The sequence below is a fragment of the Falco punctatus genome (genome assembly GCF_963210335.1).
Source record: "Falco punctatus genome assembly, contig: scaffold_262, whole genome shotgun sequence".
Classification (NCBI taxonomy): domain Eukaryota; kingdom Metazoa; phylum Chordata; class Aves; order Falconiformes; family Falconidae; genus Falco; species Falco punctatus.
Window position 1 is genome coordinate 10,730 of NW_027660211.1, and position 27,370 is coordinate 38,099.

At 56.6% G+C, this 27,370-nt stretch overlaps 2 protein-coding genes and 1 long non-coding RNA gene across 15 annotated transcripts; 1 reads left to right on the plus strand and 2 right to left on the minus strand.

Annotated features, from left to right (window-relative positions):
* Positions 1-344: 344 nt before the first annotated feature.
* On the minus strand, positions 345-2,076 carry AP2S1 (adaptor related protein complex 2 subunit sigma 1). Its single transcript, XM_080411673.1, has 5 exons — positions 1,944-2,076; positions 1,286-1,435; positions 943-1,056; positions 752-811; positions 345-614 (listed from the first exon to the last, which is right to left on the minus strand). The coding sequence occupies exons 1-5, from the start codon at positions 1,944-1,946 to the stop codon at positions 513-515; spliced, it is 429 nt and encodes a 142-aa protein (XP_080267799.1). The 5' UTR covers positions 1,947-2,076; the 3' UTR covers positions 345-512.
* Positions 2,077-2,475: 399 nt separating this feature from the next.
* Positions 2,476-26,784, plus strand: ARHGAP35 (Rho GTPase activating protein 35). 13 transcript variants are annotated; one of them, XR_013925344.1, is made up of 9 exons: positions 2,476-2,625; positions 4,146-5,512; positions 11,836-15,759; positions 19,151-19,295; positions 20,437-20,514; positions 20,917-21,052; positions 21,457-21,562; positions 21,673-23,465; positions 23,527-26,784. XR_013925344.1 is itself a non-coding variant. In XM_080411669.1 (9 exons), exons 4-9 carry the CDS (start codon positions 12,058-12,060, stop codon positions 22,036-22,038), a joined length of 4,533 nt encoding a protein of 1,510 aa, XP_080267795.1. In that variant the 5' UTR covers positions 2,476-2,625; positions 4,146-4,238; positions 5,047-5,512; positions 11,836-12,057; the 3' UTR covers positions 22,039-26,784. The 13 variants fall into 13 exon arrangements, 8 of the variants coding, with proteins under 8 accessions (XP_080267795.1, XP_080267797.1, XP_080267794.1 ...); XR_013925345.1 differs by having other exon boundaries at positions 23,558-26,784; XR_013925346.1 differs by having other exon boundaries at positions 21,673-23,001.
* Positions 24,881-27,263, minus strand: LOC308057597. Its single transcript, XR_013925349.1, has 2 exons — positions 26,243-27,263; positions 24,881-26,057 (listed from the first exon to the last, which is right to left on the minus strand). It is a non-coding gene; the product is annotated as an uncharacterized lncRNA (long non-coding RNA).
* Positions 27,264-27,370: the final 107 nt, after the last annotated feature.

Sequence of the window (27,370 nt, forward strand, 5' to 3'; positions counted from 1 at the left end):
CCCCCAGTCACCCAAGAGGGGTCCCTCTGCCACCCTACCTGTCCCCCTGCCACCCTGGGGGTCCCTGGTTAACCCCCGGGGTCCCCCAGCCACCCTTGGGGGGGTGAGGGGAGGTCCCTCTGCCACCCCCCTATGGGGACAGGGCCACAGACAGAGGCAGAAAAATGGGAAGGGGCTGGAAATGGGGAACAGCAGCCCCCTGGCCCAGCCACGGGGGTCCCAGCTGAGCCCCCCACTCTCGGTGGGTCAAAAGGGGGAGGTCTCGTGCCTCCCCCCCCCACTTTTGTGCCAAAGCGGAGGCAGCCCCTCCCTCGTGACAGGCGCGGGGTGGGGGTGGGGGGGGGTCCGGCACATCACAACCACGTTTATTCACAACACGATGATGGGGACGCGGAGGGGATGCGCAGCCACGACACCGAGAGCCCCCGTACTGCCCCCCCGGGGCTGGGGGGGGGTCTGAGGAGGAGGAAGGCTGAGGGGGGGGGAGGGGGAGGGAGGCATTTGGTCCCAGTTCACTCCAGTGACTGCAGCATCAGGAGCTGCTTGAGCACCTTGGTCTGGCTCGTCTCCCGGATCTCCCCGGCCAGGAACATCTCATCCACCACCGTGTAGACCTGTGGCCGGGCCCCAGCCGCGTGAGGGGGCATCCCTGAACCCCCAAGGACCCCCAAGTGGGGTGGGGGCTCCCCCGATCCCCCCCTCCCCGCCCCCCCCAGGGCAGGAAGGGACTCCCTGAATCCCCTTTTCTCACCTTGTAGAAGTTGAAGACCAAATCGAGCTCGCAGACGTTGTGGAAATATTCATTGAGGACCTGGGGGAGGGAGGGAGGGAGGGAGGGATGGGCAGGATGCGGCCTCGCGATAAAGAGCGGCCGTTAGCGCGGGGGTCTTAATTAAAAGCCAGGGAGGCAGGAAGGTGGGGGGGTGGGGGGGGCAGCCTCACCTCAACGAAATTGTGGATGGCTTCCAGGTAAGCCAGGTTGTTGTCGGTGACGTCCACGCAGATGCAGAAGTAAAGCCCCGCGTAGCGCCGGTAGATGATCTTAAAGTTGCGGAACTGAGGAAGGGGAGAGGTGAAAAAGAGGAACTGGGAGGACTGGGAGGAACGGGATGTGGCCCAGCACACGGCTGCAGGCTCCATTCCCGTGGGGGAAACCGCTGGGGATGGGACCCCCCCAGGTTTATCCTGGAGCCCGGGATTCACCCCCTGGCTCGGGAAAAGCAAGGGGGGCAGGGGGTGTGGGGTGAAATGGGGGGGGGGGGAGGGGGGGTCGCCAGGCCGTTACCTCCACGAAATTGGTGTGTTTGGCGTCGCGGACGGTGACGACGGCGTGAACCTCCTCGATCAGCTTCTGCTTCTCGTCATCGTCGAACTGCATGTACCACTTGGCCAGGCGGGTTTTCCCGGCCCGGTTCTGGATCAGGATGAAGCGGATCTGCACGGAGGTGAGGGGGGTGGGGGGGTGGGGGGAGGGGTTGCAAAATGGGGGGGGGGGGGTTGGAAGGGGCAGAGCGTGGGGTCAGGGGGTCCCCCATCTCCTTTTTTGGGGGTAACTTGTACCCCCCATCCCCCCCCCCCAAGTGGCTCCCTATAGGGATCATGTCAAGGAGCCCCACCAAAGCGTTCTGCCCCCCCCCCCTCCCCCCAAAGCCCCCCCCCCCCCCCCCAGGTTCGCTATAACGGAGTCCCCCCGCCCTGTCCCACTCCATAGAGCGCCCACCAGCCCCTCCCTATAAGGACGCTATAACGGGGTGCCCCCCAGCACCCCCCCCCCCCCCCCAGCACCGGACCTTACAATGCGGCACCCTACGGGGACCCCCCTAATCCCCCCCCCCCCCCCCCCAAGGCTCCGACACCGTCCGGGGGAGCCCCCACTACGGGCCGGCCTGCCCCCCCGCCCCCTACGGGCCTACCCCCGGCCCAGGCCCGCCCCAGCTCCTCACCATGGCGGCCCCGGTCCGTGCCCCCCCGTCGGCGGCGCTGCCGAGGCCGGCCGGCCCGCCCCCTCCCTGCGGTTCACCGGATATCCGCCCCCCCCCCGGGCGCAGGGCACGCCGGGAATCGTAGTTCCGAGGGGCGGCGGGTAGCGATTGGTCCTGGCGCCGGACTACATTTCCCAGCGGGCTTTGCGCCCGCGAGGGGCATGCCGGGATAGCCCCCCCCTCCCGTTTCCGCCTCGCTCGGCGGCAATCGAGGCGGCGGTGCGGCCTGTAGGCCGCGGGGGCCCTTCCCGGGCTGCCTGTCGGCCTCCGGGGCTCCCGGGGGCGGGGGTTGTCCCTGTGAAGCCCCCCCGACCGCTCCCGGGTTGGGCCCCGGTGGTCAGTGGGAGAGCGGAGAAGGAGCGGCCATAGGGCTCCTCCCCGCGGCCTGCCGCATCGCCCCGCCTCCGTTCTGAGCGGGAGGAGGGGGAGGCGGAGGGAGGGGGAGGCGGAGGGAGAGGAGGAGGAGGAGGAGGGAAGGAGGGAGGGAGGGGGAGGAAGGCGCCGCCGCCATTACAGGCCGAGCCCGCCCCGGCGGCCCCGCCGCCCCCGCCCCGCCCGCCGCCCCCCGCCGCCGCCCCGAGGGGGGACATGGCGCCGCCGCCTGCCGCCCCCGGCCCGGCCCGCCGCCGCCGCCGCCGCCACGGTAAGGAGCGATCCCGTGTATCTGTGTGTGTCCCCCCCCCAGCTGGGAACAATGGGGCCGCCCCACCCCCGCCGGCCGCGGTCCCGCCGGGCCGGCCCACAGCCCCGGCGGGGGGGGGCCGCGAGGGGAGCGGGGCCTTGGCCCGGGCCCCCCATCCCCCCCCCGGTGGGGAATGGGGGGGGCTCATCCCGGGTCTGGGGGCGCTCCCGATGGGCAGGCCCGGGCGGGGAGACCGTCCCCCGTTCAGGGAGAGGCCTGGGAGGGTAGCGCCCCCCCTTTGGGGGGGAGACCCCCGCCCTTAAAGCTTGATGCTCCCCTTCTTTTAGGGGAGGGGTCCTGCGGGGGGAGCCCCCCCTTCCCCCTTTACGGGCAGGATAACCCCCCCCCAAGGGAAGCCTGGGGGGGAGCCAGGGAGGGGGAGACCCCTTAAAAGGGGGCTTGGCCCCCCAGAGTTCGGGGGGAGGAGGGGAGAGCCCCCCCTTAAAGGATCGATGACTTCTCACCAGAGAGGGAGGGGACACCCCGGGGGGGAGGGGAAGAGTACAGCCCCCCCCCCCCCCAACAGCTTGGGAGGCTTTGCCCCCCAGCCCCAAGCACCCCCCTTTATTTGGGGGGGGGGGGATCGCTGATTGGGGGCTGCTGCCCTGCTTTGGGGGTGCAATCACCCTGTCCCCCCATTTTGGGGGGGTGGGGGGGGGTGGGCAGCATCATCCTCCCCCCCCAGATTTGTGCCACTGTGGAGGGGCTGGGAGATTTGGGGGGCTCCCTGGAGGGGGGGGGGCTCCCCTGCAGTGGGGACAGCTGGGTTCCCCCTTCCTCAGTCCCCTCCTGGGGGGGGGCAAGCCCTACACCCCTTCCCCAAAAGAAAAGGGGGGGGGGGGGGAGGGCAGAGTGTCACCTCCTCCCTGTGCCAGCAGAGCCCTAGGCTGGCTTTTGGGGTGCCACTGCCTTTCCGGGGTGTCCCCCCTGCTTTTTTTTTTTTTTTTTTTTTTTTGGAGGGGGGGGTGGCAGTCTCCAGCATCCTCCTTTTCAGCTGGCGACCCCCCCCCCCCCCTTTTCCACTCCTCCTTTTATTTTTTCCGGCTCATTTCCGAAATCTGCCGCCGCCGCCACACATTCCTCCGGTATTTCGGGGGGGGGGGGCGGGGAAAACGGGGGCATCGGTGACCGCCCCCCCCCCCCCAAAAAAAAAAAAAAAAAGCAATGGGGGTCAACCAGAGCCAGCAGCTGCCCCGGCTCCTCCGAGTGAATCCATCCTTGTGGCGATTACCCACCGGCAATTAAAAAAGCGCCTTTTTATTCGGTAATAAATTGACGGCGCCGGCTGCGATCCGGGGAAACGGTGAAGGCGTTCGCCAGGAGATTAAGCTTCGTACAATGATTCTTTATATTTGGGTTTTTTTTTTTTGTCTGTGTTTTTTTTTTTTTTTTTTAAAACGGAAACGGGGGCTTTGATTTCTCGATAGTGATTTTTTTTTTTTTATTATTATTATTATTATATTTTTTTTTTTCTCCTCCAGGAGCTGCCGTATCCACACGAGCCGCCGGTAATTGGCGTTTAAATCTGCAGAGATAAAGACGGGGCCTGATGGGCGCTCGGGCCGGCTGGTGATGTAATTTTTAATGGCCTCAATTCATTGATTTCTGCTTTCGCACCGCCGACTGGGAAGGGAGGTGGTGGTGGGGGGGGGGGGGGGGGTGGCGGCCAGTGTTGAAAACCCGCTTAATTTTAAAATTAAAAACCCAAAAAAGGTGCCAAGTCGGGCGCCTGCGCCGGGGCTCCCGCTGCTTTCCTTATTCCTTCCCGATTTGGGGAAGCTTAATTAGGGTAACGTGCTTCATCAGGCTTTTGACAGCGCTTGGGGAAAATAAATTTAAATTGTTTTTTTTTATTTTTATTTTTTATTTTTTAATCCACTTTCTTTGTCCTCTTCCCCGGGCACGCTTCAGGGTGGCACCGCTCACCTTCAAGCCTTGGGGAGCTTTTGCTTTTTCCTTTGCCACCTTAAAAAAAAAAAAAAAAACAACAACAAAAAAAAAAACCAAAAAAGGCTGTTGCGGTTCTGAGCCGCGTAAAAGGTCTGATTTTAGGATTTTCCTTGCTCGGTGCGCTCATAGCATCTCCTCATCCAGCTCGGAGGACGGGATTCCGGGAGCGGTGTGTCTGGAAGGGGTTGGTGTCTGTGCTCCGGATTTTTCTCTCCCTCTGCCTGAGCTTCACTCTTCTTCTTTTTTTTTTTTTTTTCTTTAGTCTTTATTTATTATTTTTTTTCCCTTCTTGCCCAGCCAACCTCGGTTCCCTCCTGGTATCCGCAGCCGCGTACTGCTCACCGGCTGGGTTTTCCCTTGCTCCTTTACGGGATCGCCCGTCTCGAGGTGTCAGGAAATGATGATTTTAATTTTTTTTTTTTTTTTGGAGAGGTTTGGGGTTTTACCTGGTTCTGGGATGCCGATTTGGAAGCTTGTCCTCTCCGGAGCGGCGCTGATCGTGAGCATCTCGTAGAGGTCCATCTTTTCGCGTGGGGCTTCACCGAGATAATTTCTTGGCGTACTCCCGAGCCACGGTGGGGGTTTTTGTGGGGCCGGTGGGGGAGAGCGGCCGGTCCCCTCGGTGACCGGGAAATGTCCGGTGGGACTGTAAGACCCGGTAGAAAGATGTCTGATAAAACAACATCTGAGATCAATCCCTCCTCGTGGCCGCGTCTTCCCTCCCTGCCTCCCGACTCCAGCAAAATGAGGAAAATCGGGATAGGCACGTGCTGAGCTTTGTGGTGGAGCCACAAGATCTCCTCGTTTTTCTGAAGGAAACTGGATTTATCGCGGTTGCAGTCGGGGAATTCGGCGCGTAAAAGCCATTTTTGTCGGGACGTCGTGGCCGTCGTGGAAGGTGAGGCTTGATTTCGTGCTGGGCTTGAAGCCTAACGCGTCCTCTTCTGGCCGTGGCCCAGTTGATGCCCACCAGCGTTTGGCTGGGACACGGTGGTTGGTCTTTGCTCCTTCGCTGAGGGATCTCTACGCCGTTGACATCATTTGGCCTCGTGTGGACGTTGCCCTGGTTTATTTTTCTTGAAAATGAGGTTGGAGTTTGTTGGCCAAGTGAGGCAGGGTGATTAGTGGTCACCTTCTCGGCGAGGTGGCCACTGGCAGAGCTGGTGAGCGCCTGGGCTTGGCGGATGCTCGGCTCCGGCCACGTTCTGGAGATGTTTCTGGTGGTCTTTGGTTTTGGTTGGGTTGAATGTGGTTGGGGCTCTTGGTGGCATCACACCAGGAGGGGCTGCAGTTGGTCCAGGAATAGAGAGATGTATAAATGGAGGCGCGTCTGCGTCGCCCGCAGCCAACGGCTCCATGTCCAAATGGAGATCGGCAACCAGCAGCGTTCCTCGGGCCTGTACTGGGACCAGTACTGGTCCGTACCATCATCGGTGACCCGAGTGGTGGGACCACAGGCAACACCAGGCTGAGCGGTGCCATCGGTGCCCTCAGGAGCTGCACCTGGAGGAACCTGGGGGCGTTGGGGGACCTGGAGGTGTTGGCCAACATGAACCTCATGAGGTTCAACAAGGTCAAGGTCAAGGTGGTGCAGCTGGGGGGGGAGGGGCAGAGCCCCGGCATGGGCTGGGGGGTGGGTGGGTGCAGAGCAGCCCCGTGGGGAAGGACTTGGGGACGCCGGGGGGTGGGTGACGAAGGGGATGGGAGGTGGCAACGTGCGCTCACCACGTGGAAAGCCACGCATCTCCTGGGCTACAGGTTGAGGGAGGGGGGGGGTCTTATCCTGCTCTGGGGTCCCCAGCGCAGGGTGGGCGTGGGGCTGCTCTGGGGACCACGGGGGGTGGTCCGAGGGCTGGAGGAGAAGGAGCTGGGAGGGGGGTTGGGGGTCCACAGCGCCTTGAAACCGGCAGGGGGAGGAAATTCTTTGCGTGAGGGTGGTGGGTCGTGTCCGAGGGGACGTGGGGACGGGGCTTGGAGCATCCTGCTCTGGTGGGAACCATCCCTACGGCGGGGGGGGGGGGACGGGACCGGGGTGGTCTTCCAAGATCCCTCCAACCCAAACCCTTCCGTGACTTTCCAGACGTCTCTACGCTCCCGCGTACGCGTCACCCCGTAGTCCTCGTCCTCCTCAAGCTGTCACCTCAACCCAACGCCACATTTTTCCAACAACTTGCCTCAAAAGCTGCTTTCTTCCCCTTTTCCTGCCGGGAATGCCGCCGGAGGAGCTGGCCATGGCTTGGGGATAGGGGGACGGATGCTCCGCTCGTTTGTGAGACCCCCCCCCACCCCCCACTTTTAGGGGAAAAAGGCTCCGGCGCTTCGCCGGGAGGATGGATGAATCCGCGTGGAGAGCTTGTGCCTTGCCACCCATCGCTCCTTCTTACGTGTCGGGGGGGGGGGGGGGGGGGAAGGAATGGGTATGCCGCCGCCGCACCAAAAATCACCCCAAAACAAGCCCCGTAAGAGGCTTCGCCGACCGGTGAGGGCTGGGGGAGGGGAGCCGGCGGCTGGGGACAATTAATATTCACGCAGCACCGCGTGGCCCTTTCCCCATCCCGATGGCACTTGACCTTTTGCCTTTTGTCTGGGAAGTTCTGAATTGGTTTTGAAACCATTTTTGAAGTTGACGAACGCGGCGCCGCGCACCGAAGCCACGTTGGGCAGCTTTTAAATACCTGGCGGAGAAGAAACAGCGATTAGATGAAGATTTTTATATTTTTTTTATTTATTTTCCCCCCCCCCGGATGTCGCTTTGATGTGGATAACTGCAGGATATTTATCTTAGGATGGATAAATCGCGGTTTCTGGGAAAACGGGTCGGAGCCCCGGAGGTGTGTTTATTTTTGCTTAGCGTTATCCTGGACCGGGATGCGGCTTTGCTGGGATGCAGGATGCTCCTGGGTGCTGCTTCCTTGTAGGAAAACCTTCCGAGATGCTGTTGCACCACGTGTTTATCCCCTCCTGCCTTTCCTGGGCCGTGGCGCCGCGTGGCTGAACCACCAGCCGAAGGGACACGGCTCGGCGAGCAGCAGCAGCGCTGGGAGACCTCACTACCCGGCAGCTCCGGCGAGGTTTTTTGGTGGAAACGAAGCGTTGGAGATGCCCCCCATCTCCTCAAGGTGCTGTGGGGCTGCCGTTTCTTTTTGCCTCTGCGTAGTCCAGCTTCTAATTTAGACTTTTAGCTTATTTAATTGAAATTGGTTATACTGAAACGCTCGGTTTGCTTCAAAACAACGGAGTTTGGAGGAGGTGTGGGTGCAGGGCGGAGAGGTTTGGCCCGTGGTGGGCTGTGGTCCTGCCGCTTACGGCTCCACAAACGAGGTGCAGGTGAGGCTGGAGCCCCGTCTCCTTAAACCTTCCGCATCCCGGCTGGAATTCCGTCAGATTTCCCAGTGGGAAGACTGGTTGGTGCCGTTATTTTAGCTCCTGGCTTCACGCTGAGCGGAGCACTCGCTGCCCCGGGCTGTGGCAGCGGGTTGAGGAGGGAAGGAGGATCCCGTTGAGGAGGGAAGGAGGATCCCGTTGAGGAGGGAAGGAGGATCCCGTTGAGGAGGAAAAGAGGATCCCGTCGAGGAGGAAAAGAGGATCCCGTCGAGGAGGAAAAGAGGAGATCCGTCGAGGAGGAAAAGAGGATCCCGTCGAGGAGGAAAAGAGGAGATCCCGTCGAGGAGGAAAAGAGGAGATCCCGTCGAGGAGGGGAAGGAGGATCCCGTCGAGGAGGGGAAGGAGGATCCCGTCGAGGAGGGGAAGGAGGATCCCGTCGAGGAGGGGAAGGAGGATCCCGTCGAGGAGGGGAAGGAGGATCCCGTCGAGGAGGGGAAGGAGGATCCCGTTGACCTGGGGAGAGCTTCAAGACGGAGGTCATTCCCCTTAAATAAATGAAAAATTGTGCCAAAAACCAGCCGGCGGCGGCGCCGAGCCCCCTACCCAGGGGGATTTTGGAGGCGAGCGCCCACCAAAGCCTTTGTGGTCCTGGTGAGCGCCGCAAAAAGCTTTATCTTTGGTTTAATGGGCCTTTGGGAAGCTGCTTAATCGAATCTACTGTTAATTGTGGGGCTCTTGCAACACCGACAGGCGGCGAGGGCTGGGGGCCGGGGTGGAAAGCCGGGTTTTAGGGCTGGGGGTCGGGGCTGCGTGAGCTGTCGTCGCTGGTGGCTGTGGTCCTACCAGCTTTCAGGTACCTGGGGGTGGAAAATCTTTTTTTTTTTTTCTTTTTTTCCTTCCTTTTTTTCTTCTCTTTGGGTCTGCTGCCAGCTTCCTAAGAGAGCTAAATTCCACCAACCCCCCCCCCCCCCCTTTCTACTTTGCTGGCAATTAGTGGAGCGGGTCGTTCTTCCTGGTCCTTCTGGCTGGACTTTGTGGCGTAAATGAGTAACTCCTGACTCAGGGATTTAGGGGAGAAAACGAAAGTGAGCACCAGTTTGACACTGGTTTTCCCCTTCCCATGCCCTGAGCGGAGGAGAAAGGACGGCGCTTCGTTAAACTTGAGCTAATTGCGGAGCTTGAGGACACGCGGACGTGAGTGTATCTACGAGCCGGGTGGGCGTCAAGCTTTTCTGTGGCTCAGGGGTCTGAATTTTTTTTTTTTTTTTTTTTTTTTTGGGGGGGGTGGGGGTTGTTCTCCCAACGCCAGGCTGATCCCTCCAGCTGCTTCCCCAGCCCAGCAGAAAACCGCAGTGGAAATGGGCAGGATCCCGTGTGCTGGTCAGGATGGATCCCACCACGCGTCCCACCCTGGAAGCCCTGAAGCTCTCGGGAGTCACGTAGGGTGCCAGGGGGTTTTATCGAGTTGGTGTCTGCGTCTCTAATTTCGAGAATTCTTGTGTGGAAACTCCACTGGGGTGTCCCAGCCTGTTGCTTTTTTGTCGGCAAACAAACTTTTTGCTCGTGCAAACGAAGGTGAGCGGGTCAAAGGCAACGGTGCAAAGCCGAAGGAGCTGCCTCTGCTGGAATCTTCTGCTGCCCCTGAAATCCGGCTGTGGAAACGCTTTTGCGACCGTGCGTTCCGCGGGTTTTACCCAGGGAAGAGAGGGGGGAAAAAAAAAGCAGCTTCTCCGCCGGGCCAAAACGAACAGAAAACTCTGAATTTGGCCAGATTTGTTGGGTATCCGTTGGGTGATGCTGTTGCCCGGCCGCCTCCTGCAGTTCGTTAGTGAATTTCCCGCTTTGCACCAAGGATTTACGGCGCAGGATCCTCCACGCCGACCCTTCCTCCACCTTGCTGCTGTGTCGCTGCCTTCGCTCATCGATCTTGGAAATCAGCAGCTCCGGAGCCTGGGGGGGATCCCTCTATTTTGCAAAAAAATTGTGAAAGTGGTTTTATGTCTGTGAGAGGGCTGGGTGAGGCTGGGGAGGTGCCTCCTTGTGCCGCACACGACCGAGGCTGCCCCATCTGTTGCATGAGATTAAGCGTTTCGGACCCAGATGTTTCAAAGCTTAAATAGATTTTTGTTAAAAAAAAAAAAAAAAAAAAAAAAAAAAAAATCCCAACGACCCATTTCGGGGGACTTCCCGCTACCGGTGAGCAAAATTGATGATCCGGGAGGGAATCCCATGGCCTGGAAACAGGACAGGTTGGTGTCTCACCAGGGTCTGGCGTGGTTGGCATCCCCGAAACTGGGAAGAAGTGATGAGGATGGAGGGAAAACACCGGAGAGGAAGAGCAGCGCTCCCAACGGAGCAACAGCAGAAGCTGTGTAAGCAGCCCCAAGCCCCGGCCAGCCTCCCGGGGAGTTAACCGCGTTCCTTCCAATTGAGCGATGAGTAATTAGTTGACATAATTAAAGGGTTTGACAGCGGCTCGGTAGCATAGTTGACATCGTACCGGTGTTGCGGCTGGGAACGCCTTTTTACCTGCCAAGAGTCTCACCTGGAGGAGTGACACGCGCTGCCGAGAAGCGCCGTTCCCGCGGGAAATAACGCATCCGTGGAAGAGCCGAGAGTTTACGGATCGTCTCCCAAAACGCCTTCGCTCCTCGCTTTCCTTCCCTAACCCCCCCCCCCCCCACTTCCTTGTGGAATTCCGAGCCCGTAACCTGGTGACGCGGGTGACCAGATGGAGGGATTTTTTTTTTTTTTTTTTTTTTTTTTTTTTTGGGGGGGGGGATGGGATGGAGTGAGCGTGAGGGTCGGGTTTGGGAAGCAAAGCGATGGGTTGGTGGCAGCCTTTGTCTGTCGGAGGGTTCGGTCCCACCGGGGAACGGGTAGAAGAACCGCATCGTCCAGACGTGGAAGCGGAGATGCTGTGGGAAGCCGTGCTCCTGGGGTGGTTCCGACGGCGTCATCGGCACGCGAGCTCATTCCCAGTGAAAAAAACCCAAACAAACAAAAAACAAAAACCCCAACTTTTCCGCTCTGGGATCGTAAAGCAGATGATCTCCGCTGCCTTGCTTCGTAGAGTCACGGAAGGGTTTGGGTTGGAGGGACCTTGGAAGACCACCCGGTCCCAACCCCCTGCCGTAGGGATGGTTCCCACCGGACCAGGCTGCTCCGAGCCCCGTCCGACGTCCCCTCGGATACGACCCACCATGGAGCACGTGCAAATGCTCCAGCATCTCATCACCCTCGTCTCATCGGAGCGTTGATCGGGATCATCCCTCCCTCCGGTGCTGCTCCCTCTGGGAGGACTTTGTCTCGGCCGATGCTTGGGACGCCTCTCGCAGGCTTGAGTGGGATCTCTCTGCCTTTTTTTTTTTTTTTTTTGTTTGGTTGTTTGGTTGGTTTTAAACTGTTCTGATCCAATTAGACCCCATCGATCCGCAGTAATCCTCCCGGTAGAAGCAGCGTTGGGTGTTAAGCCAGCCCTATGCCTGATTTTTTTTTAAGTCAAAAGGCAAAGAAAAGACGTGTTTGTTCCATTGCTTTCTTTTCGGTGTCGGATTGGGAATGCCCATGAAGCGAGCCCGCTCCGCCGTGGCTCTTCCCTCTGCCGCTGCCCCTTTTTTCTTGCTCCCCACCCGGCCGGGGAGCAAACCGTGACTGTCGATCCGCCCGGGTGACACGCTTGGCTTGTGGTTTTGTGCCCACAAGCCGCCGGTGACGACAGCGAGGAAGCCCTGTGCCCGCTGCGGTTCGCGCTGGGTCGGATGCTGCGGCCGCCGCGTCTTCGTGGCAGCCGGCGTCTCGTCGGGAGTGGGAGGCGTGGGAAAACGGGACGGGCTCCTTGAGATCCGTTGGGATTCTCCTCGCCGAAGCGCTGATGGCCGTTTCTCTTTCTTCTAGGGGGAAACGTCGGCCGTCCGACGCCGCGGGCCAGCAAGAACTGAAGCGCCGCTGGTTGACGCGCAGGATGAGGACGACGAGCTTCATCGCCCCGGTGCCCTGCCTGGCTTGAGAAACCGTCACCCCCCTCCCGCCGTCCGCCGAGCCTCCCGGGTGACGCCGGGGTACCAGCACCACTGATCCTCTCGGAAAGCGGTTAGAGTGGGACAGGATGTGCGGACGATGATGATGGCCAGAAAGCAAGATGTTCGCATTCCCACCTATAACGTTAGCGTGGTGGGATTATCCGGGACGGAGAAGGAGAAGGGACAGTGCGGCATTGGGAAATCCTGCCTTTGCAACCGGTTTGTCCGGCCCAGCGCGGATGAGTTTCACTTGGACCACACTTCGGTTCTCAGCACCAGTGACTTTGGGGGAAGGGTGGTCAATAATGACCATTTCCTCTACTGGGGGGAAGTTGTGCGTTCCCTGGAGGACTGCGTCGAATGTAAAATGCACGTCGTGGAGCAGACGGAGTTTATCGACGACCAGACCTTCCAGCCTCACCGCAGCACGGCCCTCCAGCCCTACATCAAGAGGGCTGCCGCCACCAAACTGGCGTCGGCCGAAAAACTCATGTACTTTTGCACTGATCAGCTGGGGCTGGAACAGGACTTTGAACAAAAACAGATGCCGGATGGGAAGCTGCTGGTGGACGGCTTTCTCCTCTGCGTCGACGTGAGCAGGGGGATGAACAGGAACTTTGACGATCAGCTGAAATTCGTTTCCAACCTTTACAATCAGCTGGCGAAAACGAAAAAGCCCATCGTGGTGGTCCTGACCAAGTGCGACGAAGGCGTGGAGCGGTACATTAGGGATGCACATACTTTTGCCTTAAGCAAAAAGAACCTCCAGGTGGTGGAGACGTCGGCTCGGTCCAACGTGAACATCGACTTGGCTTTCAGCACTTTGGTGCAGCTGATCGATAAAAGCCGGGGGAAGACGAAAATCATCCCCTACTTCGAGGCTTTGAAACAGCAAAGCCAACAGATCGCTGCCGCCAAAGACAAGTACGAGTGGCTGGTCAGCCGCATCGTCAAAAACCACAACGAGACGTGGGCCAACGTGAGCCGCAAGATGCAATCCTCTCCGGAATACCAGGATTACGTCTACCTGGAAGGGACGCAGAAAGCCAAAAAGCTCTTCCAGCAGCACGTCCACCGCCTCAAGCAGGAGCACATCGAGCGCCGGCGGAAGATGTATCTCGCCATGCTTCCGCAGGCCTTTGAAGCCCTCATCCCGGACCTGGATGAAATAGATCACCTGAGCTGCGTCAAAGCCGAGAAGCTCTTGGAGACGAAGGCGGATTTTCTGAAATGGTTTATCGTGCTGGAAGAGACGCCCTGGGACGCCACAAGCCACATCGACAACGTGGAGAACGAGCGCATCCCCTTTGACCTGATGGAGACCCAGCCCGCCGAGCAACTCTACGAAGCTCACTTAGAAAAGCTGAGGAACGAGAGGAAAAGGGCGGAAATGAGAAGAGCTTTCAAGGAAAACCTGGAGACTTCCCCCTTCATCACGCCCGGGAAGCCCTGGGAGGAAGCGCGCAGTTTCATCATGAACGAGGATTTCTACATGTGGCTGGAGGAGTCTATTTACATGGACATCTACAGCAAGCACCAAAAACAGATCATCGAAAAGGCCAAGGAGGAGTTCCAGGAGCTGCTCCTGGAGTACTCGGAGCTGTTTTACGAGCTGGAACTGGACGCCAAGCCCAGCAAGGAGAAAATGGGCGTCATTCAGGACGTTTTGGGCGAAGAGCAGAGGTTCAAAGCCCTGCAGAAACTGCAGGCGGAGCGGGACGCCCTGATTTTGAAGCACATCCACTTCGTCTACCACCCCACCAAGGAAACGTGTCCCAGCTGCCTGGTTTGCGTAGACTCCAAGATCGAGCACCTGATCAGCTCCCGCTTCATCAGGCCCTCGGAACGCAACCAGAAGAACCTGCTGTCGGATCCCAACATCGACAGGATCAACCTGGTGATCCTGGGCAAGGACGGCTTGGCGCGGGAGCTGGCCAACGAGATCCGGGCGCTGTGCACCAACGACGACAAGTACGTGATCGAAGGTAAGATGTACGAGCTGTCCCTGCGGCCGATCGAGGGCAACGTCCGGCTCCCCGTTAACTCTTTCCAGACGCCCACCTTCCAGCCTCACGGTTGTCTCTGCCTTTACAACTCGAAGGAGTCGCTGTCCTACGTGGTGGAGAGCATCGAGAAGAGCAGGGAGTCGACCCTGGGCAGGAGGGAGAACCACTTGGTTCACCTGCCCCTGACGCTCATCCTGGTTAACAAGAGGGGGGATCCCAGCGGCGAGACGCTGCACAGCTTGATCCAGCAGGGCCAGCAGATCGCCAGCAAGCTGCAGTGCGTCTTCCTGGATCCGGCGGCCGCCGGCATCGGCTACGGCCGCAACATCAACGAGAAGCAGATCAGCCAGGTGTTGAAGGGGCTGCTGGACTCGAAACGCAACTTAAACCTGGTCAGCTCCACCTCCAGCCTCAAGGACCTGGCGGACGTCGACCTGCGGATCGTCATGTGCCTGATGTGCGGCGATCCCTTCAACGCCGACGACATCCTCCTGCCCATCCTGCAATCCCCGACCTACAGACCTTCGCCGTGCGGCGGCAGCAGCAGCTCCGTCCTCCTGGAGCTCTCCGTCGGGCCCCACAAGAGGCGCGTGGAGCTCTCCCTCCTCTCCTACCATTCCTCCTTTAGCATTCGGAAAAGCCGGCTGGTCCACGGCTACATCGTCTTTTATTCGGCGAAACGTAAGGCGTCCTTGGCCATGCTGCGGGCTTTCCTCTGCGAGGTGCAGGACATCATCCCCATCCAGGTGGTGGCTCTCACCGACGGCTCCGTAGACATCCTGGACAACGACCTGAGCCGGGAGCAGCTGACCGAAGGAGAGGAGATCGCCCAGGAGATCGACGGCAAGTTCACCACCATCCCTTGTAGCCAACCCCAGCACAAGCTGGAGCTTTTCCACTCGTTTTTTAAAGAGGTGGTGGAGAAAAAAACCATCGTCGAAGCCACCCACATGTACGACAACGTGGCCGAAGCCTGCAGCACGACGGAGGAGGTGTTCAACTCGCCTCGCGCGGGCTCCCCGCTCTGCAACTCCAACCTGCAGGACTCGGAGGAGGACGTGGAGCCCCCCACCTACAGCCCTTTCCGAGAAGACCCCTCCGTCCCCCTCCTGCCCAAAGACCACTCGAAGCTTTCCATGGAGCTGGAGGGGAACGACGGCTTGTCTTTCATCTCCGTCATGAGCACTTTTGAAAACAAGCTCAACAACAAAGTACCTCCGCCGGTGAAACCAAAGCCCCCCGTGCATTTCGACATCACGAAGGGGGACCTGTCCTACTTGGAGCAGCAGGGGCAGCGGGACGGGCAGAGGAAATCCATGTCTTCGAGCAGCTGGTTGGCCCCCGACTGTTTCGATCCATCCGACTACGCCGATCCCATGGACGCGGTGGTCAAACCCAGAAACGAAGAAGAAAACATTTACTCCGTGCCTCACGACAGCACCCAGGGGAAAATCATCACCATCCGGAATATTAATAAAACCCAGTCCAACGGCAGCGGTAACGGTTCGGACAGTGAGATGGACACCAGCTCCCTGGAACGGGGCCGCAAGGTCTCGGCGGTCAGCAAACCCGTGCTCTATCGGACGCGCTGCACGCGGCTGGGCAGGTTCGCCAGTTACCGCACCAGTTTCAGCGTCGGGAGCGACGACGAGCTGGGCCCCATTCGAAAAAAAGAAGACGACCCAACTTCCCAAGGGTATAAAGGCGATAACGCCGTTATTCCCTACGAAACGGCCGACGGGGAAGACCCCAGGAGGAGGAACATCTTGCGCAGCCTGAGGAGGACGACGAAGGTAGGACGGTGCTTTCCGCCCCGTCGCCGCGTCGATGCTTCGCCGCACGGCGGTCCCGCTGCCTCAACGCGGAGTCCCCCCATTTCTTTATTATTTTGTTATTTTTACCGCCCGCTAAACGCGCTGCCGGCGTCGGTTTGCCGTCCTGCACCGCTCCCCCCCACCTCCCCGCGGGGATTGGGCTCGGAGGGCTCCATCCTGGCCACCCCACCCCACCCCCCCCCCCCCCCCCCGAAAATCCCGTCCGTGCCCGGAACCCGAACGTGGGCTCCGGCCGCCGCGTGAGAATCCTCCGTCCATGTGGATAAACGTTGATCAAAGCCACGGCTCGAGCGCCAGGGGTCCCACCCGAGGGGACACGGGTGGGCTGAGGACGCGGCCCAGGCGGCTGTCGTCAGCCTTGGGCGGCTCTTTAGCCGTGTCGTATCACACGCGTGTGCACTGGCACCGCGCGCTTCTGCACACGCATCTGTGCAGGCGTGCTGTCTGCACATGCGTGTCTACGTACCTGCGTGTTACACGCGTACTTCTGCGTGCACATGGTTATGTACGCACATGTGTGCACGTGTATGCACATGCCATACGCACACACAGGCATGGTCACGCTTTACATATGTGCATGCACGTACACACATGTATATTGTATTTACGTACATATGCACGCAAACACAGTTACATGCATGCTAGATGCATACTTCTGCGTGCACACAGTTATGAAGACACATACATGTGTACACACGTATGCACACGCCATGTGCACACGCAGGCATGCTCACGCGTTACATGCATGCACATAGACACACGTATATTGTATTTACATACACATACCACACAAACACACAGATACATGCATGCTATATGCATACTTCTGCGTGCACACAGTTATGAAGACAGATATACATGTGTACACACGTATGCACACGCCATATGCACACAGGCATGCTCACATGTTACATGCATGCACATAGACACATGTATATTGTATTTACATACACATACCACACAAACACACAGATACATGCATGCTATATGCATACTTCTGCGTGCACACGGTTATGTAGACACATATACATGTGTGCGCACGCATGCACATGCCATGCGCACACGCAGGCATGCTCACGCATTATGTGCATGCACATAGACACATGTATATTGTATTTACATACACATATGTATGTGAACACACAGATACACGCATGCTATATGCATACTTCTGCGTGCACACTGTGATGTACACACATATACATGTGTGCACATGTATGCACAAGCCATATGCACACGATTTTGAACACAGGCATGTTCACACGTTATATGCATGCACAGACACATGTATATTGTATTTACATACACATATGCACACAAACATGCAGATACATGCATACTTCTGCGTGCACACTGTGATGTACACACACATACACGTGTGCACATGTATGGACATGGTTATGCACGCACAGGCATGTTCACCTGTTCTATGCATGCACATAGACACATATATATTTTATTTACATACACATGTCACACGAACACACAGATGCATGCTATATGCAATACTTCTGCATGCACACGGTTACGTAGACACATATACATGTGTACGCACATATGCACACACTATGCACACGATTTTGCACACACAGGCATGTTCATGTGTTATATGCATGCACATAGACACATATATATTGTATTTACATACACATATGCACGCAAACACACAGATACGTTCATGTTCTATGCATACTTCTGCATCCATGTGGTTATGTTTGCACACATATACATGTGTGCACATGTATGCACAAGCCATGTGCACACGGTTATGCACACACAGGCATGCTCACGCATTATGTGCATCCACATAGGCATATATATTGTATTTACATACACGTATCATACAAACACACAGATACGTGCATGCTATATGCATACTTATGCGTGCACACGGTTGTGTAGACATGTGTGCACATGTATGCACAAGACATGCACACGATTTTGAACACACAGACATGTTCACGCATTATATGCATGCACATAGACGACATGTATATTGTATTTGCATACACATATGCACACAAGCCCGCAGATATATGCATAGTTCTCTGTGCACGCTGTCATGTACGTGCACATACACGTGTGCACACGTATGCACACACCATATGCACATGGTTATGCACACAGAGGCACGTTCACATGTTATATGCATGCACAGACACATGTATATTGTATTTACGTACACATATGCATGTGAACACAGAAATATGTGCACGCTATATGCATACTTGTGTGCACACTGTTATGTACATGCACACATGTGCACATGTATGCACATGATTATGCACACAGAGGCATGTTTGCATGTTATATGCATGCTACATGCATACTTCTGCGTGCATACGGTTATGTACATGCACATGTATGCACAAGATCATGTACATAGAGGCGTGCTCACACGTTATATACATATATGCATGCGCACAGGCACATATATAGCGTATATAGATGCGTATACGTATGCAAACACACCCATACATGCATGTTACATGCATTTTACACACATTGTACACATATGTGCATATACCTGCAGGCACCATATGCACACACCGTTACACGGGCGCCGCAGGGCCCATGCCCACGTTACATACGTGTCTCTACCGGCACGTATGTTACAGACCCACGTAGGTTCCGGTGGGGGCATCTATAGGTCCGGGAGGAGGAGGGGAAGCGGGGGGCTGCCCCCGGACGTCCTGCTGGGAGCCGCCTGGCGCTGCAAAACTCATCAGGCTAATTAAGAGGCGTTGTTAATTTCCACTGGAAACAAAGGGAGTTCGTTTCCCGCGGCCGTACCGGGAGCTTCCTCAGTTTCCCTTCTGCTTCCGACTGCCGAAGCGTCGTTTTCCGTTTGCCTTAATTAGGAAAACTCGGGGTGGGGGTGGGGGGGAGCCGGGTGGTCTCCCCTTAAAAAAAAAAAAAAAAAAAAATTAAAAAAAAAATTTAAAAAATGGGATTTAAGTCTCCCCAAAACACCCGGCGAAGGAGAAATTTCCGCCGGGATGAGAGCGGGGTCTCCCCGTCCGCCGGGGGCTTTGCCGATGGGAACGTGGCTTTGGGGTGATCATTTATAATTTATAATTTGCTTTTTTTTTTTTTTTTTGGGGGGGGGGGGTGGTCCAGCTGATGTTTTGGGGGATCCGTCCTCTCCCGGCGGCTCGGTCGGGCGCGGGGGAGCGGTGGGATTTTTTTCAGGATTATGGCTCATTCCCAAGCGGATCGACCCTTCCCCAAATCTTTTTGAGGAGCGGTTTTTCCCTCCGTCCGCAGCGTAACGGGGCCAGGGGTCTTCACACACACACACACACACCCTCCCCCTTCTTCACCCCCTTCTCTTTCTCCATCCCCCCAGAAACCAAAGCCCAAACCTCGGCCGTCCATCACCAAGACGACGTGGGAAAGCAACTATTTCGGGGTGCCTTTGAGCAACGTCGTGACTCCCGAAAAACCCATCCCCATTTTTATCGAGCGGTGCATCGAGTACATCGAAGCAACGGGTAAGAAAAAAAAAAAAAAAAAAAAAAAAAGAGCTTTTTTCCCTGGCCAGAGTGCGCGGGGATTTTTCTCCTGCATCCTGATTTTTTTTTTTAATTTTTTTTAAAATTTATTTTTAGGGGAAAACTTCCCCCAGATTCCTTTTTGGATTCTTTTTTATTATTATTTTGGGGGTTTTCCCATTCCCATCGCAGCTCCAGGTGGGACTTTTTGGGATCCACCTCGCGCCTTTCCCTCCCTCGGGATGATGCTGATGGGTACGGGATGATGCTGATGGGTACGGGATGATGCTGATGGGTACGGGATGATGCTGATGGGTACGGGATGATGCTGATGGATACAAAAGCCTAATTTTTAGGCTAATTTGCCTCCAGCAACCCTAATTAACACCAAAATAAGCTCTAGGCGATTTTTTCCAACCGTTTTCGTTTTGTTTTTTTTTTTCCCCCTTTCCTCAGGCTTTTGCTTTGGGTAGCAGGGAAGTACTGCAGGTGCTTCCCCTTTTTCCTGGCTCCTTTTTTTTTTTCCCGAACTCGGCATCCCCCCCAAAAAAAAACCAAAAAACAAAACAAAACAAAACCAAAAAAAAACCAGCCTGGTGCCGCTTCACCCCCCTGGTCTCCCATCTGGAAAAATCCAGGCAGTGTTTTTATTTTTTTCCTGGGGGAGAGACAAGGTTTAATTTTTTTTATTTCCCCTCTGCGCGTCCAAAAATTAAAATATTTTTGGGGTGAAGGCGACTCGCCTGGAAGAGGCGGCGGCGGCGTTGCCGCGTGCTGTAATTTTAATTAATTATTAAGATTTTTAAGTGGGCACAAAGCGATGCCGGGAGGTAAACGCGACCCCGGGGCTAAAGGCAGTGGGTTTAAAAGGTGAAAAATAATAATAATGATAAGTTTTTCTCTTTATATATAATATATATATAAAATAATTAAAAAATAATAATAAATCGGGGAACTCGTCGTTGGGACGAGATCGCAGGCGGGGTTTCGACTAGAAATTCCCGGAGGAACAGGATTTCTGGGAGGGGGTAGGGCGTGGGGATGTCATCGCTTCCAAGCTTTAGGGAAAAATGAAACATACGGATTTTAACACCTCTAAATGATTTTTTATTTTTTTTTAAATTTTTTTTCCCCTTGCCAGGGCTGAGCACCGAAGGGATTTATCGCGTGAGCGGAAACAAGTCGGAGATGGAGAGCCTGCAGCGGCAGTTCGACCAGGGTAACCTCCGTTGTCGAAATTCCTCCTTTCCCACCCCAAAATTCCAGGGGTGCCGGCGGCCAGCCCGCCCCTCTGCCGCCACCGGAGGGTTTTTTTTAGGGTGAAACCACATTGGGGACCCCCTTGGTTTTGTCACCCGGCCAAAGGCTGAGGCGCCTGCCGCCGCCGCGCCGTCCCGAGCACCGGGATTCCCCGTTCCCCGCGTTTTTCTGGGGCGTTTTAATCCGTTTTTGTGATGCTGGCTCTCGGGGTTCACGGAGGTTGGGACCGTGGCCGGGGAGCCGCTTCGGGGTGACTTCCCCCCCCCCCTCCCCCCATCGGTTTCCCGCACCCCTCAGCTCTTTTTTTTGAGGTGTAACCACCAACCTGGGGGTGTAACCCGAGATTTTTACCCCCTTGTAGATCACGGGCTGGATCTGGCCGAGAAGGATTTCACCGTCAACACCGTGGCTGGTGCCATGAAGAGTTTTTTCTCCGAGTTGCCCGAGCCCCTGGTCCCCTACACCATGCAGGTTGAGCTGGTGGAAGCCCACAGTGAGTAAGCCCTGTGGATGATGGGGGGGAGGGGGGGAGGGGCGTCCCCCCATTTTCCTTCCCCCCAACCCCTTTCCAACCCTACCAGCTCGTTAGCGGGCCCGTCTCGTTAATCCAGCCTGGAAAACCCCATCGGTGGCCACGTCTCCTTGTTAATCCGCGCCCTCCCAGCCCGTTCCTGGCGGGGGATGCTCTACGCTGGGGTACCGTCCTGCCCCTCCCCCATCCAGTGGGGTGGGATTTGACATTTGGGGGTGATCCGTGATCTACTTGTCCTCAAATCCTCCCCTCCAAAGGGGGGATCCCGTGGGGGGGATGCTGCCGGGAGCGGCTGCCGTGCCTGGCGAGCGTTTCTCTGCCGCGGGCAGACCCCCGACTCATTTTTTTTTCTTTTTTCCCTCCCGGCAGAAATCAACGACCGGGAGCAGAAGCTCCACGCGCTGAAGGAAGTGCTGAGGAAATTTCCCAAGGAAAACTACGAGGTCTTCAAATACGTCATCGGGCACTTGAACAAGTAGGGTAGCGGGATCCCTGGGATGCGGGGGAGGGTTCGGGGATGCTCCGAATCAGAGCGAGGAACCTGGGGGGGGGTGTCACCTTGTCCCCCTTCTCTTTCCCCCGCAGGGTCAGCCACAACCACCGGGTGAACCTGATGACCAGCGAGAACCTCTCCATCTGCTTCTGGCCCACCTTGATGCGCCCCGATTTCAGCACGATGGACGCCCTGACGGCCACCCGCACCTACCAGACAATCATCGAACTCTTCATCCAGCAGTGCCCCTTCTTTTTCTACAACCGGCCCATCCTCGAGCCCCCCAGCGCCGCCCCCGCTTCTCCTTCCGCCACCCCCCCCGGCGCTCCGTTCCTCCCCACCACGCCGGGTACGGCGCAACCTTCGCCTCCCCGCACCCCGCCGCCGTCACCGCAGTCGCCCGTCCAGCCGCTCCTCCCGGCTCAGCTCCACGCGGAGCAGCACACGCTGTGAGCTGACAGCCGGGAGGGCAAAAAACAAACAAACAAACAACAAACCCGACAACAAAAACAAACAAACAAACACAAAGCAACAACAACAACAACAAAAAAACACCAGGAAAAAAAAAAAAAAAGGCAAAAATCTTGGGCTGGGGCGCTCGGCGAGACGGGGAAGCCAACGCCGGGCGCAGTGGGAACGCGCCGGGGTGGCCGGACTTGGGGTTCCAGGAGGATTTTTTTTTTTTTTTTTTTTTTTTTTTTCCCCACCTTTTGGTTTTGGGTAGGGGGTTGAGGAGCGGATCCGGCGCCGGCAGGACAGTGGGGCTGAGCCGGTGGACCCCCCCGTGGCGGGGGCGCTGGGCGGATCGGACATTTCTCCAGCTGCCCCTGGACTTTGCGGCTCGGCCCCGGCGCCGCCAACCCCCCCCGGCATCCCACGGGATGTCGGCTGGAGCTCATCCTGTGTGGTCCACGGCTCATCCACCACGGCCCCGGCTGGTCAGACGCGCTGTGGTGCAGCCCCGGGCTCGTCCGGCGGGGGCTGAGGGTTGTCCCGTGGGACGTGAGGCTCGTCCAGCGTGGTCCGACGCGGCCCTGGGTTTGGTCGGTGCAAGCCCGAGGCTCATCCAGCATGCTGCAGCGTGGCTCAAGGTTCATCCAACGTGGTCCAGCATGGCTTGAAGCTCATCCACCATGGTCCAGGTGAGCCCAAGGCTCATCTGACATGGTCCAGCACGGCCCAAGGCTCATCCAACGTGGTCCAGCATGGCTTGAAGCTCATCCAACATGGTCCAGGTTGCCCTGAGGTTCATCCAACGTGGTCCAGCATGGCTTGAAGCTCATCCAACATGGTCCAGGTGAGCCCAAGGCTCATCTGACATGGTCCAGCATGGCCCAAGGCTCATCCAACGTGGTCCAGCATGGCTTGAAGCTCATCCAACGTGGTCCAGCATGGCTTGAAGCTCATCCAACATGGTCCAGGTTTCCCTGAGGTTCATCCAACGTGGTCCAGCATGGCTTGAAGCTCATCCAAAGTGGCCTAGCACAGCTAAGGCTCATCCAACATGGTCCAAGTTAGTCCAAGGCTCATCCAGTGTGGTCCAGCATGGCTTAAGGCTCATCCAACATGGTCCAAGGTAGCCTGAGGGTCATCCACCATGGTCCAGCATGGCTTGAAGCTCATCCAGCATGGCCCAAGTTAGTCCAAGGCTCATCCACCATGGTCCAGCATGGCTTAAGGCTCATCCAACGTGGTCCAGTATTGCTTGAAGCTCATCCAACATGGTCCAGGTTGCTCTGAGGTTCATCTAACGTGGTCCAGCATGGCTTGAAGCTCATCCAACATGGTCCAGGTTGCTCTGAGGTTCATCCAACGTGGTCCAGCATGGCTTGAAGCTCATCCAACATGGTCCAGCATGGCTTGAAGCTCATCCAGTGTGGTCCAAGTTAGTCCAAGGCTCATCCAATATGGTCCAGCATGGCTCAAGGTTCATCCATATGGTCCAGCATGGCTTGAAGCTCATCCAACGTGGTCCAGGTTGCTCCGAGGCTCATCCAAAATGGTCCAGCATGGCTTGAAGCTCATCCAGCGTGGTCCAGGTTGCTCCGAGGTTCATCCAACATGGTCCACCATGGCTTGAAGCTCATCCAACATGGTCCAGCATGGCTTGAAGCTCATCCAACATGGTCCAGGTTAGTCTGAGGCTCATCCAAAATGGTCCAGCATGGCTTGAAGCTCATCCAGCGTGGTCCAGGTTGCTCCGAGGTTCATCCAACATGGTCCACCATGGCTTGAAGCTCATCCAACATGGTCCAGGTTAGTCTGAGGCTCATCCAAAATGGTCCACCATGGCTTGAAGCTCATCCAGCGTGGTCCAGGTTGCTCCGAGGTTCATCCAACATGGTCCACCATGGCTTGAAGCTCATCCAACATGGTCCACCAATGGCCCAAGGCTCATCCACCATGGTCCAGCTTATTCCAAGGTTCATCCAACACGGTCCACGTCAGCCCAAGGCTTCTCCGACACGGTCCGGCGCGGCCCGAGGCTTGTCCGACGCATCCCAGGAATCGTCTGGTGAACCCCAGGACCTCCCTGGGGGTCCCCCCCCTTTCCCCACCCACCCCCTCCCCCCCAAAAAAAAAGCCTTCACGGGTGCCCGGCGTTGCCTTTTGGCTGGGGGGGCGGGGCGGGGCGGGACACGACACCCCCTCCCCCCCCCCCCCCTCCCAGATTTCCACCCCTCTCCAGGGATTTTGGCATTAAGCACTTACCGGAGGGGAGGGGTCGAGCCCGCTGCCCATCCCCCACCCCATTTTGGGCTGGATTTGGGTTTTTTTTGGTTTTGTTTTTTTTTTTTTTCCTCCGGAAAAGCCGGTGCTGATTTTGGGGTGGGGGTCGATGGGATTCAGGTTTTTTTTCGGGTTTTGGTTTTTTTTTTTTTTTTTTTTGGCGGGGGGGTGGGAGAGGGGAAGGAATTTGGCTGCGGCGAGGATGCTTGGGGGTCACCCCCAGGGGGCGGGGGGCTCGGATGGGGGCTGGGGGGACCCGAACACCAAGTCCATGCCCCTCCCCCACCCCCCCCACCCTCAGCCTCCCCTCCCGCAGCCTCCCCTCCCCCCCTCCCAGTACCGGGGTGGTTTTAAACTGGATTTTCATGGTACCACTGGGAGAGCACAGGGAAGGCTCCCGCCGCCCCTCCTGGGTCTCTTCGCACTTTAAGACACCCCCTCCCCCCCCAAAGTGACAAAAACAGCCCAAACCCCCCCAAAAAAACACCTCCCCCTCCCCAGGGGGGGAGGGCTCCTCCGGCCCACGGAAACCCTCAAAAAGGGCTTTTTTCCCCCAAAATAGCTCCAGTCTTGTGCTTTAAAACGAAAAGTGTTGGTGTAAATAGCGGCCGCCGGCTTTTTTTTTTTTTTCCTTTTTAACTAAAACTGGCCAAAAAAAACCCAAAAAAGAAGGAAAAAGAAATAATCCCCCCCCCCCCCCGCCGCCCCGATTCTCACCCAGGGAGGGTTTTTTTGTTTTGTTTTGGTTTTTTTTTCCCATAAAAAACGGGGGTTTTGGTGCCTTTTGGCGTGGCCGGAGGGCCCTTCTGGAGGATTTTTTTTTGTTATTTTTCAGGGCTGGGGGGAGGAGCAAAAAAAAATAGGCAAAATGGGGCAAAACACTAAATTTTCACCATCTCCCCCCCTTTCCCGCCCCTCCCCCTCCTCGCCTGCCGCACCCTGCTGCGGTTTTGGGACAAAACACCCAATTTTGGGGATTTTTTTTTTTTTTTTTTCACTCCCCCCCCCCCCCTCCGCCGTGGATTTAGGTTTTCCCATTAGGTTGACACCTCCCCCCTACCCTCCCCCCCCCTTTTTTTTTTTTTTTTTAATTTTTTTTTTAGGAACGTCGTATGGGAAAAACCGTAGTTTTTAAAGCAGGCTGTAAGTTATTGTTGAAATAATAATAAAAAAAAAAAGCAATTTTTTTTTTATTCCCCTCTGCTCTACATCCCCCCCTCCCCCCCCCAAAAAAAAAACCAAAACCATTACAAAAATCCATTTTTAAGCGATTCCCACCAAAAAAAAAAAAAGGAATTTTGGGGGGTTTTCGGCTGGCGAAGGAGCTCGACGGTTCTTTCTCGGGATTTTTAGGGTCTAACCAACCTCCGCCCCGTAGTTTTGGTGATAGAAGTTGCCTTTTTCTGCTTCTTTTAAGGACGTTTTTAACAATTTGTGGTATTTTCCAGGGCCGATGCGATTAGTGCATGAAAAAAAAAAATAAAGTTTAACGCTCGGGGGGTCCGACGGGCCCTTTTACTGCTGAATTTCAAGAGAAAAGAAACAAAAAAAAGAAGGAAAACGAGAAAAAAAAAATAAATTCTGGAGTGGCCGCCGATGTTTTTGGGGCGCTGGGGGCTGGGGGGTGGCCTGGACCAGCTGCGGACTGGGAGGTGGTGGCAAAGTGGGGAAAGCAGTCGCAAACCAGTTGCAAACTGGGGTTTGGGGACTGGGGACTGGCTGCAGACTGGGAATAGGGTGTTGCAAACTGGGATTTGGCTGCAAACTGGGAGCCAGTGGTGAACTGGGAGCTGGTTGCAAAGTGGGGAAAGCGGTCACAAACCAGTTGCAAACTGGGGTTTGGGGACTGGCTGCAGACTGGGATTTGGCTGCAAACTGGGAGCCAGTGGTGAACTGAGAATGGGTTGCAAAGCTGGAAAACCAGTTGCAAACTGGGAATTTGGCTGCAAACTGGGAGCCAGCAGTAAACTGGGAAAGGGCGGTGAACTGGGAGCTGGTTGCAGACTGGGGAAACCAGTTGCAAAGGGGGCTTGTAAACTGGTAACCAACTGCAGACTGGGAATTGGGATGCAGGACAGGCTTTGCTGACTGGGAACCAGTTCCAACTGGGAACCAGTTCCAAACTGGCCTTGCAGCCTGGGAAGCCCCTGCAGACTGGGAACTGGCAGCAAACCAGCCTCCGCAAACTGGGAAACACCATTTTCAGGTTAATTGGGAGGAACTGGGGCAAATCAGCAGGAAACTGGGGGTGGGGTGTTGTGTCGTCCCCCCCCCTCTTCCCGGGGTCCTGTGAAGGAATTTGGGACAAATTTGTGCTTTTTACACATTTTTTTTTATTCCTCCCGCCCCCCCCCCAATTTTCCCACGCCAACCGCGGGGGCTGCACCAACCAGGGCCAAAAACGCCCGTTTCCAGCACGGCGCCCCAATAAACTCATTTTTTTAATTAAAAAAAAACCCAAAAAACAAAAAAAACCCCAGAACAGAGCCAGGCGGGGGTGGGTTTTGCCCCCAACCCCCTGTTTTTCACAGCAGGAATCAGGGTGCAAACAGGGTGGGCGCTGAGGCCCCCCCCCCCCCCCCCCCCCCAGGAGGCGAGTGAATAAATATAAAGCAGCCAAAACTGGGGTTTTTTTGCAGAAAAACAGCGTTGGGGGAGGGGGGAGTGTGAGCAAGCCCAACCAGGGGGTGGGGGGCTTTAAGTGGATTTTATCCGACACCCCCCCCCCAGGAATTTACCATCTTCCTGGGGAATTTGAATCCTCCCTGTGGAGGTTTAATAGTCCTGGGGGGTGGGGGTGGGTAATCTCCCCAAGGGGGGGGGGGGGGGGAATTAATCCTCCTGGGGGGCAATTAATCCTCTCAGAGTCGGTTTAATCCCCCTGGGGGGGGAAAATTAATCCTCCTAAAGTGGGTTTAATCACCCCGGGGGGGTGGGAAATTAATCCTCCCAAAATTACTTTAATCATCCGGGGGGGGGGGGGTGTGTGTGTGTGATTAATCCTCCCAGGGTGGGTTTAATCTCCTGGGGGTGGGGGGCAATTAATCCACTTAAAGTGGG

Coding starts and splice junctions, on each gene's coding strand:
- AP2S1 (XM_080411673.1), bottom strand. Junction 812..942: donor CCATCCACAATTTCGTTGAG/GTGAGGCTGCCC, acceptor TCCCTCCCCCAG/GTCCTCAATGAATATTTCCA. Junction 615..751: donor TGGTCTTCAACTTCTACAAG/GTGAGAAAAGGG, acceptor GCCCGGCCACAG/GTCTACACGGTGGTGGATGA.
- ARHGAP35 (XM_080411668.1), top strand. CDS start 12,058: ATGATGATGGCCAGAAAGCAAGATGTTCGCATTCCCACCTATAACGTT. Junction 20,515..20,916: donor GCAGCGGCAGTTCGACCAGG/GTAACCTCCGTT, acceptor ACCCCCTTGTAG/ATCACGGGCTGGATCTGGCC. Junction 21,563..21,672: donor GTCATCGGGCACTTGAACAA/GTAGGGTAGCGG, acceptor TTTCCCCCGCAG/GGTCAGCCACAACCACCGGG.